This window comes from Leucoraja erinacea, chromosome 1, assembly GCF_028641065.1.
Source record: "Leucoraja erinacea ecotype New England chromosome 1, Leri_hhj_1, whole genome shotgun sequence".
In the NCBI taxonomy this organism is placed as follows: domain Eukaryota; kingdom Metazoa; phylum Chordata; class Chondrichthyes; order Rajiformes; family Rajidae; genus Leucoraja; species Leucoraja erinaceus.
The window spans coordinates 98,685,704-98,698,128 of record NC_073377.1 but is presented as its reverse complement, the minus strand read 5'-3'; the positions used below and the strand labels follow the sequence as shown (position 1 = coordinate 98,698,128).

The 12,425-nt window shown below is 42.9% G+C and overlaps 1 protein-coding gene across 1 annotated transcript in view; it reads right to left on the bottom strand.

Moving 5' to 3' along the window:
• The window catches only part of wdfy3 (WD repeat and FYVE domain containing 3), a 287,240-nt gene that overhangs the window by 192,906 nt on the left and 81,909 nt on the right, over nt 1-12,425 (bottom strand). Inside the window, exons 5-8 of the mRNA XM_055664858.1 lie at nt 11,899-12,060; nt 8,517-8,709; nt 6,948-7,134; nt 2,885-3,051 (exon numbers count right to left, since the gene is read on the bottom strand). Coding sequence (XP_055520833.1) covers nt 2,885-3,051; nt 6,948-7,134; nt 8,517-8,709; nt 11,899-12,060 — 709 coding nt within the window. The remainder of the gene's footprint in view (nt 1-2,884; nt 3,052-6,947; nt 7,135-8,516; nt 8,710-11,898; nt 12,061-12,425) is intronic.

Here is a 12,425-nt window from a genome sequence, read left to right as displayed (position 1 = left end):
CCTGTCTGCTCTGTACTTTTACGCTGCCATATATCGCTATGGTTTTTTGGCCATCTTACTCACAGTCCTCCTCCACTGAGCAGGCCCGAGGATTTTTCCCATCGATGAAAAATAAAAAAGTTATGTGTTTAGCAAACCTTGAGATCCTCTCGCCTGTCAATCACCGCGATGAAGGTAAAGCCCCTTCGGGGGGGGGGGGGGGGCAGGACTATAAAACCCCGGATGCCTGGACGTGACTCAGTCACTCTGCAGGATCACGAGTAAGAGGCCATGACTCTCATTCTCAGCTGTAAATCAACTGAACTGTGAGTCTGCAATGTACTTGCAATCAATGATTTGTTAGCCCTTAATGACAATGCCATGAGTTGTTTGGCCTGCAGCCCTGCCTGTGCTTGAAATTGCAATGCTTTATTAGGTCTGACTGTGTTTGGAAGGAATAAATGCTTTTTTAGGTCCGACTGTGTTTGGTTCAAAAGTCACGCTCATTTCGTGACTTCCGCTTAGTGGACAGGTCGCGTTGATTGCGTAATTTCCGGTGAGTAAAGAGGTCGCGCTGATTGCGTAATTTCCAGTAAATGCAGAGGTCACGCTGATTGCGGAAGCCCCAAATTGGAGAGTCCGCGCTCAACCGTGTGAGTATTCAAGAAAGTTTACTGCCATATTTATGGTGTGTGTCTGTGAGTGTGTATATGTGTCTGTGAGTGAGAGCGAGTGTGTGTGTGTGTGTGTGTGTGTGTGTGTGTGTGTGTGTGTGTGTGTGTGTGTGTGTGTGTGTGTGTGTGTGTGTGTGTGTGTGTGTGTGTGTGTGTGTGTGTGTGTGTGTGCGTGTGTGCGCGTGTGTCCGCACCAGCCGTCCCATGTGAAGCTGGGACCCAATGGGTCCCACTTAGTCTAATACAATGATATCAATTTGAAATTATCATTTACAAAAGTGTAATTTTTTTGGTATTATATGTAAAATCATATTTAAATATAGTACAGGTGCACAACCTTTTATCCGAAGATCCAAATAACGAAAACCTCCGAATAGCGGACATTTTTTCAGTCCTTGAAGAAAGGTCCTTGAAAACGTTCACCGAGGGCGGCCCGCAGAGGTGACAGCGGAACCTCCGGTCGGTCCTCGAAGAAAGGGGAACTAAATCCCCATTCATAAAAGAGAAGGTGAGGGTATATTGCGCGGGAGGGTTAATAATTGACAACATGCTGCTGTCTGCCCACAGTGTATCGTGAGTCTTGCGTGGGAACTTTTTAACTCAGCGGGCAGGGAGCAGTAGATTGTCGCTCCCTTCAGTTTCACCCCACCTAAACCCCTCTGCTTCCCGGCCATGTGTGTGACCCCTTCCCTCCCCTCTCCAGCTCCCCGCCCATTGCACCGGCGCGGGGGCTTTGCACTGTCTTCTTCACGTCGGTGATGCCAGCATACAGTGCCAGTCACCGGAGACGTCAGGACCAACGGGACACCGGCCCCCAGGCCCACTGCAAGCACGGAGATCCCAGAGACCCACAGCCAGCAGCAGCCCAGCCCCGTTCCAACTCCAGAGGAAAACTGCAAACTAGCGGGAGACATCAGGACCACCAGAAGCCGCTCCCCGATGGGCCGCTACGGCGACAAGTGGCAGTTTGCCCACAGCCCGAGCTGTGCCCCCTCATCGGGACACCGACCCCCAGGCCCACTGCAAGCATGGAGATCCCAGATCAGCAACTCCAGCCCAGCCCCGCTCCAACTCCAGAGGAACACGCACCCCGTAGGGGCAGAAGCTGATGGTGTGCAAGGTACGTCTTGTTCTTGGGGTCGCGCAGCTCGGGCTGTGGGCGAACTGCCACTTGTCGCCGTAGCGGCCCATCGGGGGGAGCGGATTCCTCTGGAGTTGGAGGGGGAGGGGGGTATTGTGCCGTTTGATCGCCCCCTACTATCCCAGGGACAGGGAGACAGGACATTCACCGAGGGCGGCCCGCAGAGGTGACAGCGGTCCTCGACGAAAGGGGAACTAAATCCCCATTCATAAAAGAGGTGAGGGTACATTGCGTGGGAGAGTAGGAATCCCAAGACAAAGTTGAGTGAGTGTTCACCGAGGGTGGCCCGCAGAGGTGACAGCGGAACCTCCGGTCGGTCCTGGAAGAAAGGGGAACTAAATCCCCTTCATAAAAGAGAAGTGGAGGGTATATTGCCCGGGAGGGTATATCGCCTACCTGGAAGAAACCGGACATTTTTTCCAGGATGTCGTCTGCACACCAAAGCTCACGTTTGGCGCCAAACGCACGTCGCCTCTGCTGCACACGGATATAAGAGTGTGAAAATGTCGCCTTAGGCCGCCTAAGGGCATGTAGCCCCGCTAGGGTGACATGAGTGCGAGAGGTGATTCAATGCTGCGGTCACATTTACAAATTCAGGAATTCATTCAACACACTGCATTTCATACAGACATTTAATCTGCAAGTAAAAACTACATTGAAGACTCAAACTCACGACCGAGTAACTGCCGGGATCAAGGCGCAAACTCGCGACCTTGCGGATATGAGCCGAGCACTCTACCACTGAGCCAGCCATTAAAATCTACGCTAAAAAATTTCCATTCCGAATGCCGACAAATTCCGAATTACGAAAAGTGTCTGGTCCCAAGGCTGTCGGATAAAAGGTTGTGCACCTGTACATAATTTAAAGATATTTGATCAACATTAAAATCTGATGAATAAACTTTTATCTGGAGATAACATTTGCAGTAGAAATGATTATTTGCATTAAAATGGTGTGATATGTAACATTATATTGCTAACATGAATTAGATTATCATGTTACATTTTCAAAAAATAAACAGTTGCTTCCAGGGTATTCATTATAGTTTTATTCTTTACATCAACATTAAGAATGAACTCATAACATTACCTTTGCCAGTAGGTTGTGGTACTGCAAATCCTGGCAGAAGGAAAGGTGCGCCACTGCTGATGCCTGTGGGCCTTAATTCATTGATCCCATATGTTGTTAATGAAGTCACCAAGTGTACCAAGTCCATCAGTGCCTCTTTAGCATCAGGCTCTTTTGTTTGTTCCAATCTAAAATTTGTATGTACATAATGATTAGCTGATATGTTAACTATTGTATAAAACATTAAAATTAGCTGCAAACAAGCTAAACTGTTGTTTCTACAGTATGAAAAGTTATAATAAAGAGCAGTGCCAACTTACGCTTTGGATATAGCAACATAGAAACATAGAAATTAGGTGCAGGAGTAGGCCATTCAGCCCTTCGAGCCTGCACCGCCATTCAATATGATCATGGCTGATCATCCAACTCAGTATCCCGTACCTGCCTTCTCTCCATACCCCCTGATCCCCTTAGTCACAAGGGCCACATCTAACTCCCTCTTAAATATAGCCAATGAACTGGCCTCAACTACCCTCTGTGGCAGAGAGTTCCAGAGATTCACCACTCTCTGTGTGAAAAAAGTTCTTCTCATCTCGGTTTTAAAGCAAAGGACGATTTTGAAAGCGGATGGACATATGGAAAAAGGGTAAATTGTAGCTTAATCATTTCAGAGGGACTGCTGATTGAAAACTCTAGCTTCTCAGGTCATCAGCCGCTTTGAGGAGGTTCCCTCCCAGAGGTTTTGACTGGGGTACATACCACAGATTAAAACAGGGTTTACTGGGAGATGACCAAACCAAAAACTACCTTGGAGTTGATGGTTAAGTGTAAATTTCAGGCCAATGTCAATTGCAGTTACAACATGCAACTGATCTGTGTTTACTGCCAAATTCAACGCCAGCAGCCATCCCAATGCTATAGCTTCGTGCAGTAGGCTAGGATTGAAAACTCCCAAATACATCCAAGTACAACAGGAGAACATGGTTATCTACAAGGTGATAACCTTCAACACATTTTAAGTACTAGTGGCACAGCGGCAAAGTTGCTGCCTTACAGCGCCAGAGACCCGGTTTCGATCCTGACTATATGGAGTTTGGAAGTTCTCTCTATGTGGTTTATCCGGGTTGGTTTGCTCCCACACTCCAAAGAAGGGGAAATCTTCTGGATTTTATTTGAGGAAATAACTAGGAAAATGGACAAGGGAGAGCAAGGGTGTACCTGGACTTTCAGCAAGCATTTGATAAGGTCCCACATAGGAGATTAGTGGGCAATATTAGAGCACATGGTATTGGGGGTAGGGTGATGACATGGATAGAAAATTGGTTGGCAGACAGGAAACAAAGAGTAGGGATTAACGGGTCCCTTTCAGAATGGCAGGCAGTGACTAATGGGGTACCGCAAGGCTCGGTGCTTGGACCACAGCTATTTACAATATATATTAATGATTTAAAGGGATTACAAGTAACATTAGTAAATTTGCATATGACATAAAACTGGGTGGCAGTGTGAACTGTGAGGAGGATGCTATGAGAATGCAGAGTGATTTGGACAGGTTGAGTGAGTGGGCAGATGCATCGCAGAAGCAGTTTAATGTGGATAAATGTGAGGTTATGCACTTAGGTAGCAAAAACAGGAAGGAAAATTATTATCTAAACGGTGTCAATTTGCGAAAAGGGGAAGTACAACGGGATCTACGAGTCCTTGTTCATCAGTCAATGATAGTAAGCATGCAGGTACAGCAGGCACCTGCATGTTGGCCTTCATAACAAGAGTAGTTGAGTATAGGAGCAAAGATGTCTTCTGCAGTTATACAGGGCACTAGAGAGACCACATTGGTGTGTGCAGTTTTGGTCTCAAAATTTGAGGAAGGATATTCTTGCTATTGAGGGAGTGCATCGTAGGTTCATAAAGTTAATTCCCGGGATGGCGGGACTGTCATATGCTGAGAGAATGGAGGGCCTGGGCGTGTATACTCTGGAATTCAGAAGGATGAGAGGGTATCTTATTGAAACATATACAATTATTAAGGGTTTGGACACACTAGAGGCAGGAAACATGTTCCCGATGTTGGGGGAGTCGAGAACCAGGAGCCACAGTTTAAGAATAAGGGGTAAGCCATTTAGAACAGAGATGAGGAAACACTTTTTCACACAGAGAGTTGTGAGTCTGTGGAATTCTCTGCCTCAGGTGGAGGCCGGTTCTCTGGATACTTTGGGCTCTTGAAGATAGCGGAGTCAGGGGATATGTGGAGAAGGCAGGAACTGATTGTGGATGATCAGCCATGATCACATTGAATGGCAGTGCTGGGTTGAAGGGCCGAATGGCCTACTCCTGCACCTATTGTCTATTGACGTACAGGTTTGTAGGGTAATTAGCTTCTGTAAATTGTCCCCAGTGTGTAGGATAGTGTTAGTGTATGGGGTGATCGTTAGTCGGCACAGTCTCACTGGGTTGAAGCGCTGTATCTCTAAAGTCTAAAGTAAAGTATTATCTAATCACAATTTAGTCTCCTCAAAATCTGTTTGTTTAATATAACCATTACCATGCTTAACGGATCTATATGATAAAACATACGTTTCAACAAATATACGTCACAATAGTCCAGATTTTGCATAAATTTCTGTGAACAAATTTCTACCCAGTAAGAAAGAAAATGTGAAAATAAATGAACTATCATTTCCTCAAGGCAATCAAGGTTTGCGCTATAATTAAGACCGTGAAAGCACAATGTACGGGAAGGGTCACGTAAGTCCTTTGAGAGTGGGGGAGATGGGGGAGATGGGGGAGAGGGGGGGGGGGGGGGGGGGGGGGGGGGGGAGGTGGAGACAACTTTTAAGAAGCCAGAGGTACACAGCTGTGTATTAACATTATCGGTCGGTTATACTCGGTTCTGAAAACTACTGCTTACGTTTTTTTCCCCAATGAGCCAATGAAATTCACCGATCAGCACCGGCCAGCTACAACCTACGACAACCTTCGACCACCTGACAACCCACTACCACTGCACCTACGTCACGAGAACTCTCGCTACTCTCCATGGCGGCTTCATTCTGGTCGCCACTAATTTTTCAACATGTTGAAAAATTTACGGCGACCACAATGAGGCCGCGACTAGTTCCCAGAATGCGGGAACTCCTCACGACCATGAAGGCGACTCCCCGGCAACCACCATGTGGCGGCCGCGTAGTCTCCTGCAGTCACCTAAAAAGTCGCCTAAGTGGGACAGGCCCATTATCCTCACACCGGCCGCAACCAACATTCTCCTGCCAATCTAAAAACATGGACAGATACACTTTATACCATTTTTGAATTTAGATGCTACTAGGTTTAAATCAGAAATAGTACTGAATGTTCACAGTGTACAATCATTTATAGTGACCTTAAAACTAAATAGCTAACCACAACCGACAACAATGCCCATCCAGAAATAAAAGCACAATAAGAATATATGGAAATTACTCAGCCGGTCAGGTAGCTTTCGTGGAGAAAGTGTTTACATTTGAAGTCAATGAACTTTGATCTGACAATGAAACACATATATGCACACAGTACTTTCTAAGAAAAGGTCACTGATATGAAACATTAACTACTGCTTCCTCCCTTTAGCAACGCTCCCCAGATTGCTGAGTATTTTGAACATTAAACAGTAAAATCTCCAAACATCCATTGTCAACCATTTAGAAATCCCAATGGTTTAGAATCTGACTCACCAGGAGATGTTGTTGTGTTCTTTCCGCTCACTGCTAAGCTGGTTCCCACACTCCCTTTTCAGACATCAGGGCCCTGGTTTCCACCAACCTTCCCATTTACCAAGTTCCTGGTACCAAAATTCCCCTTTCTTTCAGCGGAATCCTGTTTCCTGCCCTTCCAATCCACTCACCAGGGCCACAGTTCCTGTGTTTTCTTAAACTTTAAATTATAATTATAAGTGAATTCAAAGTGTGTTGGGTTATACAAAAATAATAACATCCATCAGTCCAGAAAACCTGCTAGTCCGGAATCTCTAGAGTCCCAAATGGGACTGTTTATTGGAATTAATCCATTAAATTTTGCTTCTGTAACAATAAATATGATGCACACTTACTTGAGCAGAAGATCACAGAGAAATTGGTAACCTTGGCAAGACCGAAAATCATCCAAAAGAACTTGCGAGATATCACTGGAGTCTTTAAGAAAGCAGGACAGCCCAGCAAACATTTCAACAATTTCCAGGGGTAATAGATCTTCTGATTGCTGCATATTCTGGATACACGTGGCTACACATTCTTTCTCTGTATACAAAAATAGCACAGTATTTACATCTTGAATAGTTGCTAGAATAGATTTCTAAATTCTGGCAACAATTGTTTATTGAACAATTTTCTTGATAATTTCACACATGTTCTTCAACCATCATTTATCCAATGCAAATTAAAAATCAGGATTTTTGATGAGCTATCATAGTGTTATTATCTCACTTATGATGGCCAATCTTAAAAAATATTAACTCCAGTTGGACAAGCATAATTTTAAGCTAAACACCAGATTTAGTTTAAAGATGCAGCATGGAAACGGGCTGTTCGGCCCACCAAGTCCACGCCAACTGTTGATCAACTGTTCACATCAGTTCTTTGTTATCCCACTTTCTCATCCACTCCTTTCACATTTCGAGCAATTTAGAGGGCAATTAACTACAAACCCACACGTCTTTGGAATGTGAGAGGAAACCAGAGCACTCGGAGAAAACCCACACAGAAATAGGGAGAACATGTAAACTCCACTCATACAGAACCTGAGGTAAAGATCGAACACATGCATGTCTCTGGTGCTGTGAGGCAGCAGCTCCAACAGCTGCACCACTTTAATTTAAATGTTAGAGTATAAACTAATTACTGTTAAAATGTTACCAGGCGTTATCTGTTACGTGACAGGTGAAGAGTGCATTTGGAGGCTTTTTATTAAATTAATTTATCTTCGGACCCACTTTACAACAAAAAGGTGGGGAAATGGGATCAATTGCAAAGAGCTGATGAAGGGAAGAAGGTGGATAAATTATATCATTCTTATACCAAGAAAGTCTGATGATTAACATAGCCAACAAAGCCTGAAAGCAAATCTCCAGTTCACATCTAAATTTGGTTGAGCCTTTCCATAGACTGTTTGTAAAGATCATAAGATCATAAATGATAGGAGCTGAATTAGGTCATTCAGCCCACAGTCTACTCCGCCATTCAATCATGGCTGATCTATCTCTTTCTCCTAACCCCATTCTTCTGCCTTCTCCCCATAACCTCTGAAACCTGTACAAATCAAGTACCTGTACTAAAAGTAAACACTTAAAGAAAAGAAAAGTATAAGGGGGTGTAATATGAATTCCAATCAATAACAAGCATCATAAGCTCCACAAACATAAAGGAAAATATTACATCGAAGGACACACTAAGGATCAAAACAGAAAGTGGACAAAGGATTACAACATGTGGCAATCAAATAAAAAACCTTCCAAGAAATAGATTAAAGTATTTGGGAATATTTAATGAATTTAAATTAGTATGGATAGCTTTAAAATGAAGCAGTACAATAGGCTGAATGAATTGCACTGATTGTTTTTTAACAATTCAAATTCCTCTTTACACGACAAAATATTAATGATAATGACATTGCAGGTACCTACCGTGAATATATTTGATAACATTGAGACTAAGTCCATGACGAGATATGGTCATTAGCACCTCTCCTGCGCTCTTCCTCCAAAGAATGTTATGGGGGGGACACCAAGAGGTAATAGCACTGAATAGTAGCTGGAGATCATCTTTTTGAGCTAGTTCTTCTGCCGGTGACACACAATTGCAGAGTTTCACCAAGATCTATCATAAAAGTATCACAATTGTAAAGTCAAACCCCATGACCATATTTATTTTATATGAGCAAACTTGGTGATCTTCGTTGCTGATATATAATTCCATAAATATACCAAGTAATGCATAAATTGATGCAAGTGCACTTGAAGAATTCTGGTTTTCTAGCTTCCTTAACTGTCACAAAGTGCTTAGCACCCAATTTCTAGCATAAAGATTTGCATGAAAAAAATAGAACTGCCATGTTAAATAAAAATAAAGCTGATATTGAGATTTGTTTATTGCAATATTAGATTCAAAATTTTGGTAGCTTCCAGACAGCCCTGGATTACTACATATAGATGAATCCAGTTTCTTCATAAATTTACTGAGGAAAATAGTTTACTATCTGCATTGACTATATTTTAATCTTTACCACAATATTTCTATCAATTGTTTGTCCAAGGCTGGGAGACAATATGTTTCCATCTACCCTGGTAATTACAGCCCATCCATGTGGGAACAAATGACATTGGTCTTGATGCACGACTTAAGTCACTTGTCATTGAGTCAGAGAGCACGGAAACAGTTCACCACATTCACGCCGACTTGTAGCGTCCAACGCATTAATACCATCTTCCAGCATTTGGTTCATAGCCTTTCATGCCTTGACATTTAGAAAATTACAAGCTGTCAGCAACACTGCTTTTTCAACCACTCTCTAAGGCAAATTATTCCAGGTACTTACCATTCTCTTGGTGATAAAGATCCCCTTTAAATCTCTGGACCTTTAACTTAAATCTATGTTCCCGAATTTTATCCACCAAAGATTTGGGGAAAGGCTTCCTGCGAACTAATCTGCATTCTGGTCACTGCGTGCCTTGAACTTGCTAAAGTTGATCGAACTAGGATGTTTGTGGGCAAAGGGATGCCCGGAGAGTGTGATGCTTTTAAAAGTGTGATGGTGAGAGTTCAAGGCATGCATGTTCCTATAAGAGTGAAAGGCATGGCAGCTACATGGGGTAATGAGAAGAAGGAGACATGGGCCAGGTGCAGGCAGCTGGGATCAAGTAAATTCCTAGAGGAGTATAGGGGATTGAAAAATATACTTGAGGACATCAGGAGAGCAAAAAGGGGGCAGAAGATAGCTCTGGCAGATAAAATTAAGGAGAATCCAAAGAGATTTTATTTGTACATTAAGGGAAAGAGGATAACTAGAGAGAGAATTGGATCCCTCAGTCAGCAAAGCAATCATCTACGTGTAGAGCCAAAGGAGATGGGCAAGGTCCTCCATGAATATTTCTTCTCTGATTTTATCATGGAGAAAAACATGGTTAGGTAATTTAGGACAGTTTTTTTTGTTGTTAATTTAGCACAGTTAATGGATATATCTTGAGGACTCCATATTGCGGTGGAGGCGGAATTGTTTTACATCCTAGGGCGTAAGTAGCTTAATCTCCCAGGCCTGATTATCTTAGGATGCTGTGGGAAGCTATAGAAAAAAAATGCAGGAGTCCTGGCTGAGTTATATGAATTAGACAGGTACATGGTAGGACAGGTTTGGAGGGATATGGACCAAGCACAGGCAAGTGGGACTAGTATAGCTGGGACATTGTTGGCCAGTGTGAGCAAGTTGGGCCGAAGGGCCTGTTTCCACAGTGTATCACTCTATGACTATTATTAGACATGGGTAAGGTGCCAGATGACTGGAAAGGGGTGAATGTTGTGCATTATTTAGGAAGGGCTGCAAAGAAAAGCCTGGGGACTTAGCCTAGTGAGCCTTCCATCTGTGATAGAGAAGTTACTGGAGTAGGTTCTGAGGGATAAAATATATATGCATTTGCATAGACAGGGGCTGATTAGGGATAGTCAGTATGGTTTTGTAGGGGTGAGATCATGTCTTACAAATTTGATTGCATTTTTTGATTGACGCAAAAAGGTTAATGAGAGTACCCAGTTGGGCAGATGGGCTGAAGAATGGTTGATTAATTTTAATGCAGAGAAAAGTGAGAAGTTGTATTTTGAGAAGTCTATCATAGGCATGACCAATTCAATGAATAGCAGAGCTCTGGGGAGTGTTGTAGACCAAAGGGTTCTAGGAGTGCAGGTACACAGTTCCTTGAAAGTGGTGTCACAGGTGCAATGATTTTTGGCACATTGGCCTTCATCAGTCAGATTATTGAATATAAGTTGGGAGGTCATGTTGCAGTTGTAGAAGATACGATGAGGCCAGATTTAGGGTACTGTGATCAGTTTTGGGCACCATGTTATAGGAAAGATATTGTACAGCTGGAAAGAGTGCAGAGAAGATTTACAAGGAAGTTGCCAGGGCGCGAGGGCCTGACCTATAGGGAAGTTAAACAGGTTAGGACTCTTCTCTAGGATTCTTGGAGCACAGGAGGATGAGGAATAATCTTATAGAGGTGTTCAAAATCATGAGTAATAGATCAAGTAAATGCAGCGTCTCTTACTCGGAGTAGGGGGATCGAGAGCCAGAGGACATGCGTTTATGGTTATCACTTGCCAGTTCTTGCGCCATCCCTCCTACCACACCCCACCCCATCCTTCACTTCTCTATCGCCCTCTCTGCTCTTTCAGTCCAGATGAAGTTGGTGCAACACAAAATGTCAACTCTCCATTTTGCTCCACAGATGCTGCGTGATCCACTGGGTTCCTCCAGCAATTTGTTTTTTTTTGCTTCAGATTCCAGCACTAGTTAGGGACTGCACAGCTCACTTCACTGAATACTCAACTGAAATGAGTGATCATTACCAATAAGAAATCTGATACAGGATGAAGCTGTTACAAATTCTTCTAATTCATTTAGACCATTTGGATATAACAGACAAGGCAACCAAATACTGTCCACTCCCTTTGGCAGTGAGCGATTTCTTAAACTGCTGCAGTCGATCTGGAGATGGTACTCTGGCAGTGTTTGCAGATGGAAAGTTATAAGATTTAGACTAAGATACAAATATGGAATATGTTTCCAAGTCAGGCATAGTGTCTTTCTTGGATGGAAACTTGTGCGTAGTGCTCCTGTGCTTCTACTATCCTTATCCTTCTTAGTGGTACTACAAGTTTGGGAATTGGGTTTTTTTTTTTTTGAAGATGGTTACTATCAAGGCCAAAGTGTGGTAAAGGTGGAGTGAACTGAAAATGTCCTGTATGAATCTCAGGACATTAATACGTAGGTTCAAATATAATAGATTACGTCACCTGTACAAATACTTTTTGCAATAGTGACCGTCGTTCACTAAGTGGTAGCTCTGTCTGTGCTCCTCCAGGTACATCAGGCACATGAGGAAGATCAAAGAACAGATAGAGACATTTAACCAGTGTGGAAGGTAGAGACATTGTTGTCATGTAGTCTACAGTTTTCTGTTTGGCAAAAGAAAGAAAACCAGGTTAGTGTTATCTGCTTTGAAAGAGCATTCTGAAGCTCTGACTGTACCAATTTTAAATACTTTCAAATACAACTTAAGCAGTAGTACCAGCAATAGAAAATATATTTCACAATTAAATCAAAGTCAACATACATTTAATTCACTCAATTGAGTTGCTTATCCTTTAATTATAACCTTGGGTTATCTATCACCCAAATATTAAAAGTACCTCACCCTAGGATACCCTGTATGAATCAACTGTCTGGTGCTAGTTACTCATGAGAAGTAGTTGCATTTAACAAATAAACATTTCTCTAAAAATACTCATTAAAAAAATCTGAACTTAATATTCATTGAGAT